General features: G+C 47.3%; 1 protein-coding gene across 1 annotated transcript; it reads right to left on the bottom strand.

Annotated features, from left to right (window-relative positions):
- Positions 1 to 1,973: 1,973 nt before the first annotated feature.
- On the bottom strand, positions 1,974 to 22,086 carry LOC145337766 (zinc-binding protein A33-like). Its single transcript, XM_080182612.1, has 6 exons — positions 21,676 to 22,086; positions 21,498 to 21,593; positions 21,171 to 21,404; positions 14,860 to 14,882; positions 14,425 to 14,526; positions 1,974 to 2,538 (listed from the first exon to the last, which is right to left on the bottom strand). Exons 1-6 carry the CDS (start codon positions 22,084 to 22,086, stop codon positions 1,974 to 1,976), a joined length of 1,431 nt encoding a protein of 476 aa, XP_080038738.1.
- Positions 22,087 to 24,718: the final 2,632 nt, after the last annotated feature.

Raw genomic sequence — 24,718 nt, 5'->3', positions numbered from 1 at the left:
AAATTTCGACACCCTACACTCGGTTCCCTCCTCCAGATCATCTATATAAATGGTAAATAGCTGAGGCCCCAGCACCGACCGCTGGGGCACTCCACTAGTCACCATCCGCCAATCCGAATGTTGTGGCTGTCTGTAATTCTTAGCTACATAAAATCTTGAATTTCCACTTCTGCCTCTATAGGACACTCGATATGCATGACTACAAATTATGTCAGAACCAGATTTTATGAGAGTTAAAACAATATGTTTTATTATACAAACCCAAAATCTATATATAGTCATAAAGGTTTTCCTTCTGTATAAAAATAATTTGAGTAAACAAACATTTAATAAGCACGTATATTAAAAATACGCATGTATATCTCCGAGCTTTAGGCTTATTTGGCCGCTGCGGATCAGAAGAGGTTGCAAATTTGCATCGACACAGATTTGATATGGACAGTGTGGCTTCTGAAAACAAAAAAGAACAAAACAAACCTTTTTCACAGCAGCAATCGGGCCGGAGCGGCCGGAGGACGGCAGCTGGTTACATTAAAAATTCTCGTCTTCTCTGCCATTCAAGAAAAGTGGATTTAATTGTGGTTTCGTTAAAATGTGGACGATTTATTCAATGCCTCAGGGGGGCCCATGAAAGGAGAAGAAGGAAGCAACCGCGTGTAGTATCAGGAAAGAGCCAGGTACACTGTCAAAGGAAAGCAACGTGAGCTGCAGGAGAGCACAGCAGTGCAATAGTCTGAACTCATCGACACAGGTTTACAGCCATACCAATCTCAGAGCTAAATACTATTTCCCAACCTGTATTCAAACAGAAAATTTTGCGAATACTCAGCAGCTCGGGCAGCATTTGTGGAGACACAGAGAACCAGGGTAAAAGTTTTAGTGGATGGAATGCTCATTCCTAATGAAAGCTCACACATTCTCATTGATGGACCCATTTCACAAATCTTTTTCTACACGCTACCCGATGCCTTCACACGCTCGGAGCTGCGATGCCCAGAATTTGCCACAATTCTCGAGTTGAGGTCGAAACAATGTTTTATAAGGGGTTCACTCTGAACACACTATGTGTGAGGGTGGGGTGGAGAGTGTGTGAGGGGTGAGAGGTGAGAGTGAAGAGCCTCCTCCCCACCGCCCCCTCCTCCTCTCCCCCCCTCCACTCCACGCGACCCTCCACTCCCACCAGAGTGACAGGCGGATCAACCAATCGCTTTCCAAGTTTCATGATCTCCGCCTCCCTCTGCCCAGGTGAAAGGAGCTCTGACCAATCGCTTTCTGATTGCCGAGAAAACCCTCTTCTTCTCTGATGAACCGGCGGTACCGCCAACGAGCTTTCACATTCTCCGCCTCCCTCAATATAAATAACAACACGCCGGCCAATCGGTTTCTCCATTCCGCTCAAACCCGCCTCCCTCACTGTGAGTGACAGGAGCTCTGACCAATCCGTTTCCGAGACCCAGGAAACCCGCCTCTTCAACTGAATGAAAGCCACTGCGGCCAATCCGCTTCCCCATTCCGCAGGAGGGCCACCCCTTCGCTCTGAATGACTGCCACGCTGACCAATAGGCTTTCAGACTCTCCGGAAACCAGTCTTCCTCGCTCAGAGTGACGGCATTTTAACCATTCACCTGCCACCAATCTGGAATCCCGCCTCCCTCACTCAGAGTGACAGGAGTTCCGGCCAATCGGCTTCTCCATTCCCCGGAATCCCGCCTCCCTCACTCAGTGACAGACACAAACAACATGTTGAGTTTCTGCTTCTTGGATTTAATGATGAACTGTGGAATCTTTGAGAAAAACTGTTTCTATTCCAGTGATTCTCAGATTGTTTTATTTGAAGAATCATTTTACAAATGTAATCATGGAGCCCCCAATGTAAATTATAATTCTATATAATAACCACAATATGAACAGGTTCCATCAGTTTACAGCTGGCAGGAGGCAGGGAGACGGTGTGAAATTATGGGATGGATCTGTCAGAGACCTTTAATCCCGCAGATTGTCAGCGGCGCCGAGTTTTCCCCGTTGTTATTCGATCCCGGAAAGAAGATGGGAAAGATTCTCTCAGTGAAAGTGTGGGTGAAAGTGTGGAGATGGGACATGTTGTCCGCATTGTAAAATGACACCTGTCCACCTTCATAGTCCAGGGAAACCCCGATCTTCCGGGGATTCACACTCGGGGTGAGGCGGGTCTGTGAGGGGGAGGTGAGGGCGAAATAACCAGTTCCGGGTCTCAGCCTCACCATCCAGAATCCGGACTCAGGTCTCAGGTAGATTAACCCTTTCCTCTTCACAGACTCTCGGGCCACTCCCAGAACCCACCGTGTCTTCTCCCCCACCTCCACCTCCCAGTAATGTCTCCCTGATGTGAATCCCTCTGATCCCAGGACACAGGGGCAGAGATTAAACCTCTCCGGGGTGTCAGGGAGTGGCTGCTGTTTGTCTCCGAGTCTCACACTGGTCCGGTCCTCAGACAGGATGAGCCAGGCATTCGCTGTGTTCGGATCCAGAGTCAGAGAGGCTGGAGTTGGGGGAAAGTTAAAATAACACAGTCAGTGATTTAGAGAGAGGATGTGGGGGGGAGAGGAGAAAGCAGAGAGGTTTGTGAGGGGGAGGGGAGAAACAGCAGGAATATGATGGGTGCATGGAACAGAGGGAGGGGAGAGGAGTGGGAAGAAAGCAGAAAGGAGATGTGAGGATGAAGGGAGAGAGTGAGAGAAAGGGAGGAGGAAGAGAAGGATATGGAGCACTGAAGTGGGCAGAGGGAAAACAGAGCAGCAAACAGAGGGAGCAGGAGGGTGAAGAGAGAGAATGAGAGCAACATGAGGAAGAGGGCAAGTCAGAGCCTGAAGGTTTTAGATACAGTGTATAGACAGCAACTGGGTGGCAGATATTGTGGCAGGCTGTAAGAGAACAATATGAAGATGTGGAGTGTATGGGCAGAATTTAACGACCTCATTGTGGCCGTTTTGTGGTGGAAAAATGTCATAAAATCTGGCATGATATGACTAGCTGGAATGGAGCCCATTTTTGCACCCATTCCCATTTTACCACCAAAGAAATTGGCACAATTGGGAGCCTGTCCAAAATGAGTGAAGCATCAATTTGAATCATTTGTATTCATCACAACGTAGTTAACAAAATTCACTCTGAATCATCCCAACTCATTTGCTGCAGTTAGAATCAGTGAGGAAAACACTTCAAGTACAACAGTCGCATTCAGAGAGCAGAAAGGGTGAGCGAGGAGGTAAGTCTGAGATTTCAAATGGCTCTGTGTTTCTGAGGTGGGGGTGGGGGTGGGGAGGTTGTTTCATGCTGTACAGGTTGCATTTTGGAGTGCAGTGAGAGGCTGATGCTGTTCACAGGGTTCGACTTTGGATTCTCAACGCTGACCCAAGTCTGAGTGCTGATCTTGGGTCTTATTGCTGAATCTGGGTCCTAGTGCTGGCAGCAGCAAGGGCTTTTGCTGGCGGGGAATGGGCTGGAAACTCTCTGAAGTGGCAGTGCTGCAGCCTCAGAATTTAAGAAGTGCTGTTTGAGGCCTGGACTGCATGGATTTTAGGTTTGTGTTTGTGAGTGGAGGGGAAATGAGGACAGCTGTGTTGCTGGTGGTCTTGGTGGGGGGGGGGGGGGGGTGGCGATGTGCGGAGTATGTTTTGCTAGGGAGCTGTGGGGGGGTAATGTGGTGAGAGTGCATTGCAGGGGTACTGGGGAGGTATAAGGAGTGTGTGTTGCTGCGGGTCTGTGGGTTGGGGAATGTGGGGAGTGCATGTTGCCGAGTTCTGTGATGGAATGTGAGCAGTGGGGGCTGCTGGGGGACTGTTGGGGGTATGGGGATTGTGCGTTGTTGGGGGACCATGTCAGGGGGAGTGTGAGTTGCTGGGGAGATGTGGTGGGGAATGGGGGTAGTATGTGTTGCTGGGCTGGGGGCGAGCAGAGTTCTTTTAACCTCTCCATCTGTCTCTCCTCTTCCTGAAACACCCCCTCCACACCCACCTGCTCTTCATATGGCTCTTCCAATGTAACCTATTGGTCTTACTGTTCTTTGAGGAGGAGGGGCAGGAGGAGAATGTATGTGAAAATGAATAAGAGCATGGGAAGGGGCCGACTGGGAGAGTGGATGGAGAATGGGGATAGAGAGTGGGAGGGAAAGGTAAGTGCTTGGCAGAGAGATTGATTGTGTGAAGTAGCCAGAGAGATAGTGGAAAATACTGAGGTAAGAAGGAGAGATTGATGGGGGACAATACATGATCCTCGCTGGAGTGTGGCCACACAGGCAAGTGATCCCAGATAATTCTATCCCAGGCTTGCTTATTCTGTTTAAATTAGTATTACAATAAATTTAAATAGTTCATTCAACCTTGCAACCGTTCCAGGTGCAAGATTTATCGCGCCTGATACCCAGTGCCGGTAAGATCGCGTGAGGTGAGAAACCGGGTGTGAACCTGACTTCTCAGCTCTCTGGCAATCTTACCAGCTCACTCCGCCCATCAGCTGGTGGGGCACAATGGTAATGTCATCCCCAAAGAGTCTACAAACAGACAGGTTTGCTGTCTGACAAACATTTGGCAGATGAAATATCATGTAAGAAAATGTGAAGTTATGCACATTGATAGGAAGAATAAAGAAGCTGAATATTATTTAAATGGAGAAGGACTGCAGAAAGCTGCAGCTCAGAGGGATTTCTGGGTCCTTGGGCATTGATTACAAAAAGCTAGTGTGCAAGTTTAGCAGGTATTAGGAAAGACAAGTGGAATGTTCATCTTTACTTGAAAGGGAATGGAGTATAAAAATAGGGTGATCTACACAAGGCACTAGTTAGACAACAGCTGGAATACTGTGAGCAATTCTGGTCCCCTTATCTAAGGAAAGATATACTGGCATTGGAGGCAGTCCAGAGAAGGTTCACTAGATTGATTCCAGGTATGGAGACATTTTCTCATGAGGAGAGGGTAAGTGAGTTGGACCTGTACTCATTGGAGTTTAGAAGATTGAGAGGGGATTTTATTCAGACCTATATAATTCTCTGCAGGCTTGACAGGACAGACACTAAGGCATTGTTTCCTCTTGTGGCAGAGTCTAGGATAAGAGGGCATAATCTCAGTGTAAGGGGTCACCCATTTAAGACATAGGTGAGGAGAAAACGCCTATGTTTGATCAGTTATGGTAACATTAAATGGCAGAGCAGACTTGATAGGCCAAATGGCCTCCATCTGTTCCCATATCTTATGGTCTCATGATCTTAGAAGGGGATAGAAATGGTACTCATTACTCCAGATATGGTCTCACTGAAGTCCTGTGCCCCTGCGGGAACAATTGCATATTTTTGTACCTGGGTATCCTTGCAATAGATACTAACCTCCTATTTATATTCCTAATTACTTACTAGACCTGCAGACTAACTTTTTATGATTTATGCACCAGGACATCCAGCTCCCTCTGTAACCTAGAGTTCTGCATTTTCTCTTGGTACAATACCAGGCCAGACCAAACCCTAAATTTGTTACGATCTTGGATGAAACCTTAATATTTGGTATTGTCCAGGATAGGAACAATCATGTTTTAGTTCTTGGATCTAATTTGAAATGCCAGGTATTTACTAAGAGTATAAATTGTAAGAATTAGGAGCAGGAGTAGGCAATTTAGCCTCTCGAACCTGCTCCGCCATTTAATACAATCCTGGTTAATCTTGTCTCAGCCTCAACTCCACATTCCTGCTCCTTTAATCCAACCCTTCAATGCCAAACTAATTAAAAATCTGTCCAGATCATGTCTGTGGGATGGTTTCGGGGGTCAGTGATGAGGTCTGCGATGTCTGTGAGGGAATTGGTGAGAAAACTGGTTTAAACCACGACTGTCTGTTCAGTGCAACTTCAGACCTGAATCTCCCACACTCAGTGCATTGCAGGGATCACAATCATGGATATTATTAAATACAGTGGGGCGCGGCATATTCACACCAAACAGCCTGAAATCTGTAGGATGAGCGGGAATCTGTGCATGTGCACATCTTTGGGCGATCACTGAAAAGATCTCCCAGCATTCAGATCACTGCCCTCCAACCCCCTCAGACATTGCTGGCCCCCACAGCCCCCCGACAAACACTGCTGCTCTCCACAACACCCTCCCACCCCCACAGATATTGCTGGCCTCATTGGTGGCCCCCAAACCACTTCCCCCCACCCAGAGAAATCGCTGGCCCCACAGCCTACATACAGACATCACCGACCTTATCGTTGGCAACCCCACCTGCTATTGACTTTGCCGCCGCCCCCCCAACCCCCAGACAGACAACGCTGCCCTCCCCATACAAAGATCCCTCCCCCCACCCCACACAGACATTGCTGCCCCTTCCTTACAGACATCGATCCCCCCCCCACCCCCGCTGTACAGTCATCACTGCACACCCTGCCCCCCCCACCCCTCCCCTCGCACAGACATTGCTGCCTACTCACCCCATGCCCCACGGATCTGGATAATGTGGATACCCGCCGAACATGCTGACTTCACTGCTGCCCTGCAGAGAACTTGCGTTGTGCTACCATACACAACCCCAGCTTGCGAGCATTCCCTCTCTTGAATGGGAGTCCTCAGTATTGCACCTGCCCTGAACACAGCAGCTTATTAATTCAGAGCTCTGAGTATTGCACCTCCCCCAGGACACAGCGGCTTATTGAATGGCAGTCAATCAGCACCCCGAGGGACGCATAACATTCAATTGAAAGCAGCCTTCAAAATTTCTCGCAAGGATTTGTTGCCAACTGTCCCTTGACTGGCCAAAGTCACTGCAACCACCACCCCCCAAGAGCTGTATATAAACTGCAGGAATGGACACACACTAATCACACCACAAAGATATATTTGAGGAAATCAGCCCCAAGATTCACTGAGGCCGACCAAGAGCGCCTCCTTGATGCCATGGAGGAGAGAATTCAGTTGCTCTTCCCCAGCCAGGCACCTCGTCGAAGGGGTGCAGTCACCATTGGCATTGTGGGAGGAGGTGGCAGAAGTGGTGAATGCCTGGAGCCTGACGCTGTGCTCTGGCCGGCAGGGTCAGAAAACACTGTACAACCTTCTTTGAGCAGCAAGGGTGAGTGAGCATCCCACTTGGAACTCCGCGCTTTCTTGGCACAGATCTCAAACCCTGTGTGAGCATTCAACAAGGCCCCCTTCCCCCAGGAACAGAATCTAACCCCTTCCCCTCACCCCTCAAGGAGCACCCTTCAGTGGTGACCCTTTTCCCCTCAACTGCCAGCACAAAACTCCCGAGACACAGGCACACATTACACACCATGCATTTGAATATATTAATGCTTGCGAGACACCTCATGCTCCTACAGCAGAAAAGCATAACTGCCACGTGAGGGCACAGAGTGGCGATGGTGTGCCTGACCTGCAGCAGCTGACCAGCGTTGAAGAGCGTACCATGGAGTTGGCAGGGGGAGATAGTTCATCCAGAATGGTGACATTCAGCCAGGTCAGCATCCAGTTTGCAAGTGAGCATAAGCATCGCCCTCAATGTAAGTCCTCTTTGAAATAAGTGTGATGCTGTGTAGAATGTTTGACCTCCCTTCCCCTAATGTGTGTTTTGTTTGCAGTTTTGGGCACAGAGGAACCTGGCCCTTTGTGTATTGGTGATCCCACCACCACGCCCGCTTCCGCTGTTCTGGAGCAAACTGCCCACGATCCCCCTGGAGAATACCTTGGAGGGAGACTTTGAAGAATCTTCTGAGGACAGCACCACTGAAACGGCACTGGCATCTACCACACAACCCACGAATACAGAGACTATCACCACAGTGGGTAGCTTTAGTGTTGAGGATTCTGAGTCACTATCTGGTGAGCACATCACAGACACTGATGCACATCCTAGGGCTCGGGCACATAGAGGTCAGCCAGAGGCGATGATTCAGCTGTCCTCAAGCCAGATGCCGAGCCTCGGGGCCAAGGCTGGTGGTGATGCATCAGGAAACACGAAGGGTTGTGGAAGGGCTGTCAGCAACCATGCTGCGACTGCAAGGCTGTTTAGGGGAGTCCAACAGAGTGCTGCTGCAAGAGGTGGTGCTGACACAGTGTGTGAACCAGGCCAACATTGCAAAGGTTGCGACCACAGTGGAAAGTCTGACCCAGGGGTCTGTCCTCATGGGTGACAGTGTCCAGGACATCCTGGAGACACAGCAGGCCATGAGCGAGGGTGTTGGTACCATCCAGGAGGCACAGCCTTTCTTAGCCATGGGTGTTGGGAAACTGTTGGCCATGGCTGGGACTCTCACTGGCATTCTGGAGACACAGTTGGCCGTGTCTGTGAGCCTCGATAACTTAGCCCAGTGTCAGAGGGCTACTGCTGAGGGGCTCCAGGGCCTGGCTTGCTCACAGAATGCTGCAGTGGAGGGGCTCCAGAGCTTGGCCCAGTCTCAGACGGCCAGAGCTGAGGGATCACAGATCATGGGGAGATGCATCTGAGCCTCCAGGACTGGCACGGCCAGGTGATACCGGAGTTCCTGGAGCTCAGTCCAGCTACCCTGGCGTCCCATGGAGTGTCCCTGGGGCCTCTGGGCCCCACAAGTGAGGAGGAAGGGCTGGGGCCCATGCCGGGGCCTTCCGCCCAAGTGATCCCAGACATCCCGAGACCTTCTGATTTCCCCCCCCTCCGCACACCGGGGCATCTCAGGGCCAGCTAGAAGAACAGGGTGGCACCAAAATAGTGCCAGCGGCTAGTCAGCTGGGGCCCTCCAGGTCCCGGCCACCCAGAGGACACCCGCCAAGGGCATCACAGGCAACGCGGTGTGCATCATTGCTGGACACCTCCACCTCTGATGTGCATCCTGGGGTCGCACATAGAAGCAGCAGTAGACCACAGAAAGTTAGAAAGTTCGAGTTCACTAAGAGAACATGTGTGAAGGTTATCCGTAGTCAGGGTTAATTGATCACTAACGTTAAGAGCACAATAAACTTTTATTTGCACTTCACAGCTGTGACTAATGTGTCTCTAATTCCACACCTCCCTGCCCCACCCCACCCCAAAGTGCAGAGTTGTCCCCATTCCCTTGCATAGAGGTGCTTGGAGACTCAGCCACATGTGAGAGACTGCCTGTCCTACCTTCTCCAACACCCACCAGACTCTTAGTGCAAGTGAGCCCCTCCACCACTCCCGTCCCCCAATTGCCCAACAAACATGTCTCCCCAACCCTTACAGCTACTTGGGCCAGGGTGGCAGCGTGCATTCAGAGTAGAGGTTAGGGATCAGGCTTGAGTGGCCCCAGGGACAGGATCCCAGTGTGCCACAACAGTGAGTGGTCATCATCCTCCAGCTTTCAACCAAGACACACAACCACTGCCAGCCCAGGCACATTAACAGGTTTGGATCTTTCTGGGGGGGATATGGTGGTGGGTTGACAGAGGCTGTGGAAGGGTAATGTGATGGTTTGAGGGCCCAGATCAGTTTGGAGGGGGAATAGCGGCTGCAATTGCTCCTGGAGTGTGGTGGTTGCAGCCCCCTCACTGCACAGCACCTGCTCGGTGAAGCGGGCTGTCATCAAGGCGTCCCTCGCTGCCCTTCCCGGCCGGGCACCTGCTATCGCCTCCATCCTCTTTCCTCTGGCTCCTCATGTGGTGGGACGACCACTTTGCCCCCTCGCCCCTCATCCTCCTCCTCTTCCTCCTCCTCCTCCTGCTCCAGCTGGTCTCCCTGCTGCTGGGTGATGTTGTGCAGCACACAGCAGATCATTATAATGTTTGAGGCACACACAGGGTCAAACTGGAGACCCCCCCAGAGTGGTCCAAACAGCGGCACTGCATTTTCAGCAGGATGATGCACCGCTCTACATGGGTGCTGCATGGGTCTCGTTGTAACAGGTCTCCACCTCGGTCTTGGGCCTCCGCACAGGTGTCATCAGCCGTGACCTCAGTGGGTAACCTTTGTCGCTCAGTAGCCATCCTGGTAGCCTGGGCCGGTCTTCAAAGAGGCCGGGGATGTCCGACTGCCTGAGCACAAAACTGTGATGGACACTCCCTGGATGGCATGCATCGACCTGCATGGTCCCCATTCGATGGTCACATATGATCTGCACATTTAGGGAGTGGAACCCTTTCAAAGAACTAAAAAAATTACAGCACAGGAACAGGCCCTTTGTCCCTCCAAGCCTGCACCGACCATGCTGTCCGACTGAACTAAAATCCCCGACCCTTCTGGGGACTATATCCCCCTATTCCCATCCTATTCATGTATTTATCAAGACGCCCTTTAAAAGTCACTACTATATCTGCTTCCAGTATCTCCCCCAGCAACAAGTTCCAAGCACCCACTACTCTGCATAAAAAAACAATCTGCTTCGTACATCTTGTTTAAACTTTGCGCCTTGCACCTTAAACCTGTGCCCCTGGTCATTGATTCTTCCATCCTGGGAAAAAGTTCTGTCCATGCCTCTCATAATCTTATAAACTTTTATCAGTCGCCCCTCAACCTCTGTCGTTCCAGTGAGAACAAACCAAGTTTCTCCAACCTCTCCTCATAGCTAATGCCCTCATACCAGGCAACATCATGGTAAATCTTTTCTGTGCTCTCTCCAAAGCCTCCACATCCTTTTGGTAGTGTGGCGACCAGAACACTATATTCCTTGTGCAGCCTAACAAAGCTTCTATAAAGCTGCAACATGACTTGCCAATTTTTAAACTCATCTCCCGGCCGATGAAGGCAAGCATGCCTTCTGCCTTCTTGACTATCTTCTCCATCTGCATTGCCACTTTCAGTGACCTGTGTACCTGTACACCCAGATCCCTTTGCCTATCAATACTCTGAAGGAATCTGCCATTTAGTGTATGTTTGCTGTCTGGATTAGACTTTCCGAAATGCATTACCTCTCATTTCTCCAGATTAAATTCCATCTGCCATCTCCATCCAAGTCTCCAACTGATCTATATCCTGTCGTATCCTCTGATGGTCCTCATCGATACCTGCAAATCTATTAACCTTTGTGTCGGCTGTAAACTTACTCAACAAACCAGTTACATTTTCTTCCAAATCATTTATATATATTACAAACAGCAAAGGGCCGGGACAGACTGCAAATCATTAGCAGATGTGTGCCCAGTGACAGCAGATTCCATGCAGTCCATGTCTGAACCTCGGCACGCCAGCCTGGAGCAGTAACTACTTCATCTGGTTAGGGTTCAGTCAGCACATGGTGCACTCCTCTCCCAACACTCAGTGTATCCCCTGACCATAGCCCACAGCAAGACAATGCCACTGCACAGTGCTCTGGAGGGAAAGGCTGAGCAGGATTCCTTCAGGGACCCTCACCCACAGAGCTCTGAGAAAATAGAAGCACCCCTGCCCGCAACCCAGATATCACTGATCCACAGGCCAACATCTGAAGGCAGCAGGAAGAAGCCCACCAAGCATCTCCAGGGCCTTCCTACAACGTCCCTCACACTCTGTACGCTGCGCATACTTCCTGACGCCAGTTCAAGGCTGCCACACCAGGTTGAGTCTTTTATATATCTACTCTGATTTGTGTCAAAAGTGACATCACGCCAAAGAGGTGGGAGATGCTAACCTGGGTGGAGATTGTCATGTCGATCCCGATAATGGCATTCCAAAGTATGGTAAGTGATGGAAATCAGTGGTCGGACCGTTTTCAGTGTGGTCCCGGCGGCCCATTTTTTCCCGGTTAGGGGATGCGCGCGGGTCGTAAACACTCTGGGGAACCTGTGAAAAGTTCGACACAAGCATCTCCCAACCCAACCCGCCAAAAAACGAGCGCATTGCAAAGGGAGAATTGCCCCCGTAATTTCTCCTCACCTGTGTTTTAAATCTGCCACCCCATATCTTAAAACTGTCAGCTTTTGGTTTAAATCGCCCCACAAGAGGAAACATCTGCTCTGAATCTGCTTTGTCAATGCCCCTTTGCACCTTGTATACCTCAATTATATCTCCTCACATTTTTCTCAGCTCCAGAGACAATCGGCCTAAACTGGCGAACCTCTCTTCATAAGACAAACCCTTCATCTCCAGAATCAAGCAAGTGAACCTTCTCTGAACCATCTCCAATGCAATTCCATCCTTCCTCAAGAAAGGGCACAAAAACTGTACACAAGTGCAGTCTCACAAATGCTTTACACAATAGCAATAACACTTCATTAATGTTATGTCCCTTACCTTTAACAATAAATATGAAGATTCCATTTGCTTTCCTTATTACCTTCTATACTTTCATCCTAGGTCGCTAATCATTTGCCTTTGTATTTTTCCTATTAAAATGGATAAGCTCACACTTATTCACTTTAATCTCATCTGCCAAATTTTGTCCTATTCACTTAAACTCTCCATACCCATTTATAAATTTCTTCTTTTGTTATCACAACTTACTTTCCCATCTATTTTAGTGTCATCTGAAAATTTGGCTATGGTATCCACTATTCCCCGAATGCAGGAGGTTAATATAGATTATAAAGAGTTGGGGTCCGAGGGCTGAACCCTTTGGCACCCCAAAAGTTACATCTAGCCAACTCAAAAAGCACGCATTTATCCTGACTTCCTGCTATCTGCTTGTTTGCCAATGTTCTATCAAAAATAATAAATTATCCCTCATCCCATGATGAACAAACCTTTTGTGTGGCACCTTATCAAATACTTTCTGGAACTCCAGTTATACTACATCTACAGGATCATCATTATCCACTTTGCTTGTTACATTTTTGAAGAACTCAAGCAAATTTGTCAAAGATTTGCCCTTCAGTTGTCTAAAACCTTAGTTAGACCTCACTGGGAGTATGGACATCATATCTTAAGAAGGATGACTGAACCATGGAGGAAGTTGCAAGCAGGTTTACAAGAATGGAACCTAGGCTTCAAGGGTTTAGTTACAAGGATAGTTTTGAAAAATTTGACCTTTATTCTCTCGAATTCAGGAGGTTGAGGGGTGATTTAATAGAAGTCTACAAAATATTCACAGGGAAGGTCAGGGTGGATAAGGATAAACTATTTCCACTAGTTGAAGGCCTAGAACCAGGGGCCATAATCTAAAAATTAGAACCAAGTTGTTCAGGAGAGATGTTAGAAAACAATTCTACATGTAGAGAGAGGTGGATGTTTGGAACCCTTTCCCTCAAATAGTGGTGGATGCTGGATCAATTATTAATTTTAATCCCTACAGTGCAGAAGGAGGCCATTTGGCCCATTAAGTCTGCATCAACAACTATCCCTGTAACCCTACTTATTTCGCCTGTTAATCTCCATGATACTAAGGGGCAACTTAAATGCCCAATTCACCTAACCTGCACATCTTTGGAGTGTGGGGGGAAACCACAGCTCCCAGAGGAAATCCACACAGACACAGGCAGAATGTGCAAATTCCACACAGACAGTGACCTGTGGCCAGAATTGGACCTGGGTCCCTTCCGCTGTGAAGCAGCGATGCTAACTACTGTGCTACCGTGCCACCATACTTTAAGTCTGAGATACTTTTATTCAGCAGGGGTATCAAGGTACACGGGCCTAGTACAGGTATATGAAGGTAGGCCACAGATCAGCCATGATCTTATTGAATGGTGGAGTGAGTTTGAAGGGATGAATGGCCTACTCATATTCCCATGTTCCTATGTCCCTTTTTCTAATGATGAGGATCATTCCAAGTTGCTCCCTTTCTATGACCTCTGTATTTTCTGTATCTTTTGGGATGGTAGCGTGCTCTGTCGTGAAAACTGAGGCAAAACATTGACTGAGGATCTCAGCCATTTCTGTGTTCTGCCATGATCTTATTGAATGGCGGGGCAGGCTTGAGGGGCTAGATGGCCTACTCCTGCTCCTATTTCTTATGTTCTTATACAATCTTGATCTTCAATTGAATGGCGATGCCTGCCCCACCGAGAGGAACAATCTGTAGAATGGACTAATCACAGGTCTTAAAGGGACCACTGGAAACCCCTTTGGAAATGATGCTCTGTTTCCTGCTCTATAAACCGCAAGCGACATCATTATCACAATGCTGTTCCAGTGAGTTTGTGGTTTGGAAATTGGTTTTCTCATTTTCTACATTCAAACACTGACTGTTTCTCAAAATTATTGCACTGCTCCTGCGAGAATGAAGGCAGCTTTTGATGATTTCTCTGTGACCAGATGAGTTACTTTTCTTACTCTTGCTCACTGTTCCTTTCTCTCTCTCATCCCCACTGTTTATCATGAGGGCTTCTTGTCCCCTGTCCCCTTTTCAGGAATCACAGAACATTTTCCCACAGTGCAAAGCTGTGGGAAACTGGACAGTGATTTTGTTCTGAAGATCAGCCCTCAGAATGGATTGAGCCTCTAATCAAATTCATAGAGCGGAAATGTGAATATTTAATCTGGGACCTTAAAGCCTGTTTAGTTTCTTCACAACTGTATTGGTAATCAGGAAAATGAATATAAGAGTTTTACCGGGAATACTGGGTTTCATCATTTCTCTCCAAGCTGTGCACTGAAAAAGGTATTTGAACTTCTCGATAGGCAGGGCGGCATCAAATACTGAGAGTCTGCGCTCACCATCACTAATCCTGTAAACGTTAAAAAGAGATGCAAGAAAATATCCAAAGTGAAATGGTAATCTTGTTTTTTTTAATTGAAAAAGATAACTCATAAATTCAAGAGCAGAGAATGGAAACAGTCATGTCCTGAAAAAGGTTCAAAATCTGACAACAGCCCATCACACACTGCAGGAAGTGATAAACATTTAGTCTGTCCACTTGCTGTATTATAAATAAAGTTTGTAGAACAAAGACAAAGGCTGAAAACACCCCAAAGCTGAACATCCAATTCTGCAAACAAAAATGATACTTTACTAAGTTTATTTTAACAAATAGTGGATTTCAGTAAAGAACATGTCCTACCTTCTCTCCCGACAAGCTTCCTCCTGAAAGAAATGAATCAGGAACAGTGAGGATGACAGTAACAGATTTCAGGAGCAGTTAGACAGGCTGGTGAAATGAGCAGACTCAGAGCAGATGAGATTTCACACGGAAATGTAAAGTGATGCATTTTGGAAGGAAGATTGTGGAGCGTAAAATAAACTGGAATTGAACATCAGTCCCGCTCACAGACACAGTGACTCTCACACACCGTACCAGACACACCCACACACTCACAACATGCAACTGGAACTGGATTTCAACGGGAAACACAGAAATAATCACAAAGCAAGTTTGAAGCTGAAGAAAACTCATTCTCAGGAAATTACAGGTATTCCCAGAAATCTGCAGATAGTGTGGGATCCATTACTTCAGAGACAGCAGGAAAACCATTCAGGAAGGGACACAAATTCTGTTCAATTCGGTTAGTATTTTTCAGTAAATTCTATATGAATTTCACAGTTAAGAACATAAGAAATAGGAGCAGGGGTAGGCCATCTAACCCTTTGAGCCTGCCCCGCCATTCAATAAGATCATGGCTGATCTGAAGTGGATCAGTTCCACTTTCCCTCTTTCTCCCCAGAACCCTTAATTCCCCTGTCTATCAGAAACCTATCTACCCATGACTTAAATATATTCACTGAGGTAGCCTCCACCACTTCAACAGGCAGAAAATTCCAGCGATTCACCACCCTTTGAGTGAAGAAGTTCCTCCTCAACTCTGATCTAAACTGCATCCCCCCTTATCTTGAGGCTGTGCTCTTTAGTCCTGCTATCCTTTCTAAGCGGGAAGAATCTCTCTACCTCTACGCTATCTTTCCCCTTCATTATCTTATACATCTCTATAAGATCCCTCCTCAGCCTTCTAAACTCCAACAAGTACAGACCCAGTCTATTCAGTCTCTCTTCGTAGGCTAACCCCCTCATCTTCGGTATCAGCATAGTGAATCTTCTCTGCACTCCCTCCGCACCACAAGTACCGTGACCAAAACTGCATACAGTACTCCAGCTGTGGCCTCACCAGTACCCTGTACAGTTGCAGCAAAACCTCCCTGCTTTTATATTCTATCCCCCTCGCTATAAAGGCCAACAATCCATTCGCCTTCTTGATCACCTGCCGCACCTGCAGACTGGGTTTTTGTGATTTGTGCACAAGGACCCCCAGGTCTCTCTGCACCGTAGCATGCTGCAGCTTTATACCTTTTAAATAATAATCCCTCCTACTATTGTTTCTACCAAAGTGGATAACCTCACATTTGCTAACATTATACTCCATCTGCCAGGTCCTCGCCCACTCATTTAGCCTATCCAGATCCCTCTGCAGACTTTTCACACCCTCCACACAATTTGCTTTTCCACTCATCTTCGTGTCATCAGCAAATTTTGTCACCCTACACTCAGCCCCGTCCTCCAGATCATCTCTGTAAATGGTAAACAGTTGAGGCCCCAGCACCGATCCCTGTGGCACTCCACTAGTCACCAACCGCCAAACAGAATAGCACCCATTGATTCCAACTCTCTGCTTACTATTAGACAGCCAATCCTCTATCCGTGCTCACACCTTACCCCCAAATCTGTGCACCCGAACCTTCTGCAGCAACCTTTTGTGAGGCACCTTATCAAACGCTTTTTGGAAATCTAAAAACACCACATCCACCGGTTCCCCTCTGTCTATCACACTAGTCACATCCTCATAGAAATCCAATAAATTCATTAAACACGACTTCCCCTTAATGAATCCGTGTTGCGTCTGCTCGATCAAACCATTCTTTTCTAGGTGCCTCGCTATTTCTTCCTTGATGACAGATTTTAGCATTTTTCCAACTACAGACGTTAAACTAACCGGCCTATAATTCCCTGCCTTATGTCTGCTACCTTTTTTAAACAGCGGCGTAACATTAGCTGTTTTCCAATCTTCCGGCACTTCCCTGGAGTCCGGCGAATTTTGATAAACAATTACTAAGGCACCCGCTATCACCTCTGCCATTTCTTTCAGAACTCTGGGATGCATTCCATCTGGTCCTGGGGACTTGTCTACCTTCAGTCCTGTTAATCTATCAAGCACTACCTCTCTAGTGACAGTAATTGCATAAAGGCCCCCATCTCCTACCATCCTTCTATCTTTAATATCCGGCAAACTATTCGTGTCCTCCTCCATGAAAACCTAGACAAAAAACTTATTTAAAGCCTCAGCCATTTCCTCATCGCCCACCGCTAAATTTCCCCTCTCATCCTCCAAGGGTGAAACATTCAATCTAGCCAGTCCCTTCTTCTTTATATATTTGTAAAACCTTTTACTGTCATTTTTTATATTTAGAGCTAGTTTAGCTTCATACTCTATCTTTTGTTTCTTTATCACCTTCTTTGTCATTCTTTGTTGATTTTTAAATCTTTCCCAATCTTCTAATCACCCACTATTTTTAGCCGCTCTGAACGCATCAGCTTTTAGTTTAATACTCTCCATTTCCTTAGATAACCACGGCTGGTTAACCCTTCTCCTACAGTCCTTCTTTACCACTGGAATATATTTCTGCTGAGTACCGTAAAAGATCTCCTTAAAAATCCTCCACTGTTCCTCAACCGTCCTACCAACCAATCTGCGCCCCCAATCTACATTTGCCAATTCCACTGTCATCCTATCATACTCCCCTCTGTTCAAACAGAGGACACAGGTTCGGGACCCCACTTTCTCATCCTCCATCTGCATCAGAAATTCAATCACACTATGATCACTCGTCCCAAGAGGATCCCTCACAAGAAGATCCCTAATTCTACCTGCCTCGTTACACAGCACCAGATCTAAGATAGCTCGCTCCCTCGTAGGTTCCGTTACATACTGTTCAAGGAAACTATCCCAACAGCATTCCAAGAATTCTTCCTCAAGCTCACCACGTCCGACTTGGGTCATCCAATCAATATGCAGATTAAAATCCCCCATAATTATCACTGTTCCATTTCTGTACGCATCAAATTATTTGCTTGCTTATTGCCCGCCCCACCTCAAAGTTATTATTTGGGGGCCTATAGACCACACCCACCATCGTCTTCCTCCCCTTACTATTTCTTATCTCCAGCCACAACGATTCCACGTTTTGCTCTTTGGAGCCTATATCTTCTCTTACTACCGCCCTGATATTATCCTTAATTAACAGAGCTACCCATCCCACTTTTTCCTCTCGTCTATCCTCCCTAAACACCTGATACCCCTGGACATTCAGCTCCCAGTCCCGGTCACCCTACAACCACGTTTCCGTAATGGCCACTAGATCATATCCATTTGCGCTGATTTGTGCCATCAGCTCATTCACTTTGTTCCGAATGCTTTGTGCATTCAGGTAAAGTGTTTTTACACCAGCTTTTATTTGGACCTTATTTGTAGAAATGCTACTAACCTCTCTCATGCCCCCTACTCCTTTTATTAGTGAAACATCCTCAACATTTATCTGTACACATACCCTCTCCTTTACTTTAGATTTTATAATTCCACCACCCTTCCCCGCCCCCCGCAATTAGTTTAAAGCCCTATCTACAGTCCTAGTTACACAATTCCACAGGACTCTGGTCCCGGCATGATTCAGACGAAGACCATCCCATCTGAACAGAACCCATCTGCCCCAATACTGGTGCCAATGCTCCACAAATTCAAACCCATTCCTCCCACACCAATCCCTGAGCCACACATTCATCTCCTTAATCCTATTTACCCTGCACCAATTTGCACGTGGTTCAGGTAGTAATCCAGAGATAACCAGCTTGTCGGTTCTGCTTTTTAATTTGGTTCCCAGAACATCATACTCCCTCTGCAGATCCTTAGTCCCTATTTTGCCTATGTCATTGGCACCCACATGAACCACGACGACCAGATTCTCACCCTCCCATTCCAGGTTCCTCTGCAGCCCAGATGAGACATCCTGGACCCGAGCAGACAACACACCCTTCGGTATTCTTTATCCTTGTCACAAAAGACAGTGTCTATACCCCTAACCACACTATCCCCAATTACTACTACATTCCTCTTTACTTCTTCTGCTTTGACCTCTGTCTGCACCACTGTACCGTGGGCAGTTTGCTCGTCTACCTTGCAGCCCTCGTTCTTGTCCACACTGGGGGCAAGAATCTCAAAACTGTTGTGCAGATTCAGGGGCTGAGGCTTTTGGGTCCCCCCCCCTCCTTCCTCCCCCCAACCCCCCTCCTTCCTCTCACCCTTCCTCCCCCAACCCCCTCCTTCCTCTCACCCTTCCTCCCCACACCTCCCCCCTTCCTCCCCACACCCCCCTCCTTCCTCTCACCCTTCCTCCCCCCACCCCCTCCTTCCTCTCACCATTCCTCCCCACACCTCCCCCCTTCCTCCCCACACCCCCCTCCTTCCTCTCACCCTTCCTCCCCTCAGCAACCTGTTCCTGACCCTCAGAGTTAGTCAGTTTAGGGGGTTTGACTTTCTCTTGTAACGCATTATCCAGGTTACACTCCCCTCCCCGATGAGCCTCAGTGTCTGAAGCTCAACTCTTCAAGCAACCAGCACTTACTGCAGACATGGTCACATTATTGTTACGAGAGAGGCGGTGCTCAACAGACTGGAGGGACTGATTGTGGACAAGTCCTCAGGACCGTATGGAATGCATCTGAGGGTTCTGAAAGAAATGGCGGAGGTGATAGTGGATGCCTTGGTGGTTATTTTCCAAACGTCGCTGGATTCCGGGGAAGTGCTGGAAGATTGGAAAACGGCTAATATTACGCCGTTGTTTAAGAAGGGTGGCAGGCAAAAGGCAGGGAATTATAGGCCGGTTAGTTTAACGTCTGTTGTAGGTAAAATGTTAGAATCCGTCATCAAAGAGGAAATAGCGAGGCATCTTGAGGGGAATTGCTTGATAGAGCAGACGCAGTACGGTTTCGTTAAGGGGAAGTCGTGTCTGACAAATTTATTGGAGGTTCTATGAGGATGTGTCTAGGACGGTGGATAGAGGAGAGCCGGTGGATGTGGTCTTTCGTGATTTACAGAAGGCGTTTGACAAGGTACCTCACAAGAGGTTATTACAGAAGGTCAGGGGTCATGGAGTTGGGGGTAGGGTGTTAGCGTGGATAGAGGATTGGTTGACAAATAGGAGGCAGAGAGTGGGGGTTAATGGGTGGTATTCGGATTGGCGGTTGGTGACTAGTGGAGTGCCCCAGGGTTCGGTGCTGGGGCCTCAGCTATTTACCATTTATATAGATGATCTGGAGGAGGGAACCGAGTGTATGGTGTCAAAATTTGCTGATGACACCAAGATTGCCGGAAAGGCAAATTGCGCGGAGGGTGTGGAGAGTCTGCAGAAGGATCTAGATAGGCTGGGCGAATGGGCCAGGAACTGGCAAATGGAATTTAATGTTGGCAAATGTGAGGTTGTCCACTTTGGTAGGAATAATGGTAGGAAGGACTATTACTTACGTGGCGAAAAACTGCAGCAGGCGACGGTGCGGAGGGACCTCGGGGTCCTTGAGCATGAGTCGCAAAAACCCAGCCTGCAGGTGCAGCAGGTGGTCAGGAAGGCGAATGGGATGCTGGCCTTCATAGCGAGGGGGATTGAATATAAAAGTAGGGAGGTCTTGCTGCAGCTGTATAGGGCATTGATGAGGCCCCAGCTGGAGTACTGTGTGCAGTTTTCGTCGCCGCACTTATGCAAGGATATTTTGGCCTTGGAGGGAGTGCAGAGGAGGTTTACTAGGCTGATACCGGAGTTGAGGGGGCTGAGCTACGAGGAAAGGCTGAATAAACTAGGCCTGTACTCGTTAGAGTTTATGAGGGGAGATCTCATTGAGACATATAAGATGATGAATGGGATGGATAGGATAGAGGTGGAGAGACTCTTCCCGCTCAGAAAGGACAGTAGGACTAGGGGGCACAGCCTCAAGATAAAGGGGGGGTGGTTTAGAACGGAGTTGAGGAGAAACTTCTTCACTCAAAGGGTGGTGAATCTCTGGAATTCTCTGCCCGTTGAAGTGGTGGAGGCTGCCTCGCTAAATATTTTTAAGATGTGGGTTGATGGGTTTTTGATAAGAGAGGGGATTAAGGGTTATGGGGAGAGGGTGGGAATGTGGAACTGAGCCACGACAGATCAGCCATGATCTTATTGAATGGCGGGGCAGGCTCGAAGGGCTGGATGGCCTACTCCTGCTCCTATTTCTTATGTTCTTATGTTCTAAGTACCTTGGAGTCCACCAGCTCCCACATCATACAGAACCAGCACATCACATGTCCCTCCATCAGTTGTTTAGTGTGAAGTTTCCCTGAACTGAGCCGCAATATATTTCCTCACCTTCAGAAATATCAGCTTGTCTTTTTGCTCCATCTGTTTCTGCAACTTTGAGAGTTTCTCCTCAATAGCATTTAAATTCTCCTGAATCTCTCGAAGGTTTCTCTCCATCGGTTCTAGAATCCTCTCCTCTTCTTCCCTGAGATCTCTGAGTAATCGCTGCTCTTTCTCAGTGAGAATCTGGTGCATTTTAGTGAACTCAGATGTGATGTGGGTCTGCAGACTGCTCAACTGTTCCTACCCAATAAAATGTGAAACATAATTAACGTCCCGTGATAAAGGGAACAAAACTAACCGAGATCCCAGAAAATCAGCACAGGGAGACCTTACCCTAACTTCAGAAATTTTCCCTTTCTGTTTCTGTTCCGTTTCTAGAATCACCGATTTCTTCTCATTGAGAGAATCTAAGGAAGATTTCAGCTGATCCTGGGATTGGGAGAGAAAATCACAGAATGAAAGTGCCAGAGCAGGAAAATGAGCTCTCAGTTTTCAGTTATTTCCCTTTTACCTTGTAGATTTCCACGGCTTCATTGAAAGGCAGGAAGCGGTGCTCTCGGTGTTCCCGCGAAACCACACAAGTGTAACAGATCAATTTCTCGTCAGTTTCACAAAACAGCTTCAGTTCTTCCTGATGTTTCTCACAGTGAAGTTTACTTTCCTTCTCTTTCCGATTCAGGTTTAATTGTCGAGCTTTCTCGGCCAGATTCGCTAAGGCCCGATTTACCCTGAGGTTTTTTTCCAGAAACTCCTCTCTACATTCCGGGCAGGAGGTTATCTCCTTGTTTTCCCAACACTGGGAGATACAGGAGCGACAGAAGTTGTGTCCACAAACCAGTATTACCGGATCTGTGAAGAAATCGAGACAAATGGGACAAATTGTCTCCTCGGTCCAACTCTGGATCTGTTGTCTGGAAGCCATGTTCACACTCAGCACTTCCTCATTCAAGCCGCTTTCAGTTTCGGTGTTCCTGCCGCACATCCTCAGTTCAGCTATTTCCCGATGAAGTTCAATGCAGCACTCAGGGAATTATTATTACAGAGCGGGCCATGTCCTCACCACTTTCACACTGGAGATAAAAACTGGCGCGGTCTGAAGGATAAAGGAGAGAATTCATTGAGCCCTGTTGGGGGCGGGTCGGGCTCCCGGGAATGTTGACAGTGGAAAGAGGGAGAGCGTGAGGGAGAAAGGAGGGAGAGATGAGCGGGATCGAGATTCCATTACACTCCTCTTCAGTCTGAACTCGCTGCCGATTAAAACCACTCTGGTGAAACTCGGTGTGAGATCCAGATCCAGAAACTGAATTGTGTTCATGACTGCAGCCGCTCACATGAAAACATCAAATACTATAAATGTCAAAGAGAAATTTACACAAAAGCTACCGGGAAGATACTTAGAGGGTTCGATCTGTGAAGTTTGGTTCATTTTCTAGAAAGAATAACTTGCGGTTTTATAAATGCTTATGAATCCCGCCCGGGGACCCTGACCCAGAGAAACATCAACTGATGACGGAGCAGAAACATAAAATGCTGGAAAATCTCAGCAGATCTGACAGCATCTGTGGAGAGAGAACAGAGCTAACGTTTCGAGTCTGGATGTCTCTTCGTCAGTTTCCAGCATCCGCAGTAATTTGCTTTGAACTGATGAATGAACATTTGAAGTGGAATCTCTCCTCCAATATCCGGCGGAGTTTGTTCACACAGAGAGTCGGGAGAATGTGGAAGTCGCTGTCACATGGAGTGGTTGAGGGAGAGAGAGTTGGTGCATTGATAGGGAGGCTTGGATTACAAGATGATTTTATACCGCACAGGTTGTATATGGAGTTTGTTTTGTTTCTGTTTGAAAAAAATGAGCTCACCATTCGACGAGATGGATTTACACACTGAAATTCTGAAATAATTCAATCTATGCTGCTAGAATTAGTTGGCTTTGAAATCCGCAATAAAAAATATTTAAATATAAATTCTTGTGCTAACACGAGGATTTAACAACAGTAATAGTGGAGAACAAGTGATTGGGGAATTCAGGATCTGAACAGGGTCGCTGTCAGCCTTGGCATCTAGACTCTGACTTGTACAAGTCAACTCCAATCTACTGCACTCCTGGTTTGTCGGTTCAGCTGGTGAAAATCGCAATAGGATTCATTCTGCCGGATGAAATGTTGGACACTGAACTCTCTCCATGGACCTCGTTAGACTTCACAGAGGATCATAGAGTCACTGAACAGCATAAAATCTACTATGATCCCGATATGTTCCATCTAAAGTGAATTCTTAAATAATTATTAATCTTAATTTACTGAGTTCACTGTTAACAGCTGTATTCGTTTCTGAAAGGACATCGACACATCTTCCTTTCCAACAGCCGCTTATGCACAGCTCTGGTAATGCAGTGTTAGTTGTTCCTGACAGGAATTAGGAGTATTGCCATTCTGCCCTTTCCAGCCTTTCAGCCTCAGAATTGAATTCAGGAACTTCAGATTCTAACCACCGTTACCATTCTGCTGTAACCATTAACACTGCTCTGGAACCACCTTATGCTTCTTCACCAGTCCCATTCCCCATTCTCTTTTACTTTGTACCGTTACACCTTTAGACATTTAACCTCTCCTGTCCTGCACCATTTCATAGAACTTTCCCTGTTGTTATTCTCCGCCCTTTTCCCCCACACTGTCCTTGCTGAGAAATTATTTACTCTGTAAAATATTCCAGTTCCGATGAAAGGCGATCGATTTGAAAAGTGAATTGTGTTGCTCTCTCTATTGATGCTGCCTGATCTGTTGAGTGCTTCCTGTATTTTATGATATATTAAGGATTGGGTCTTTTAATGTCTGATATATAACTTTCACTCACTGCAGGGTAAATACAGTCACACATCAGGGAGCTGAACAGAACAGGGGTGGGATTCACCCACAGAAATGTGACCTCAGCAATTTGAATGAGAAAGTGCTGAAACTCCCCATGGCTTCCAGACACCAGGCAGAGAGTTTCAATGAGCTTCTCTCCGATATTCGGTCAGAAATGCGAAAATTCACTGATAATTGCACAGTGCTCAGTACAGTTCACAACTCCTCAGATACAGCATCTTCAACAGGGGAGAACCTAACCAACGCCCCGTGATATTTAACGGCAATACTAAATTCACTTTGGAATCAAAAATAAGAAGGCAGATCACTACCTGAGTGGCTTCAAATTCGGCGAGTGGAGTGTGTAGCGGGACGTGGGTGCTCTTAAGAACCAGTCGCTGAAGGAAAGCATGAAGGTGCAGCAGCCGGTAAAAAAGGCAAATGGTACGTTGGCCTTCATTGCGAGAGGTTTCGAGTACAGGAGCAGGGTTGTGTTGTTGCAATTTTCCAGGGCCTTGATGCAGCCACACCTAGAATATTGTGTGCAGTTTTGGTCTCCTTTTCTGAGGAAGGATGTTCTTGCTCTCGAGGGAGTGCAGCAATGGTTTACCAGGATGATTCCGGGTATGGCGTGACTGATGTATGAGGAGAGGTTGACTCGGTTAGGATTGTTTTCGCTGGAGTTCAGATGAAAGAGGGGAGTTGAAG

The sequence above is a fragment of the Carcharhinus amblyrhynchos genome, unplaced genomic scaffold, assembly GCF_965287045.1.
Source record: "Carcharhinus amblyrhynchos unplaced genomic scaffold, sCarAmb.v2.hapA scaffold_73, whole genome shotgun sequence".
Classification (NCBI taxonomy): Eukaryota; Metazoa; Chordata; class Chondrichthyes; order Carcharhiniformes; family Carcharhinidae; genus Carcharhinus; species Carcharhinus amblyrhynchos.
The sequence above is the reverse complement of the archived record's forward strand: the minus strand, read 5'-3'. Positions and strand labels throughout refer to the sequence as shown.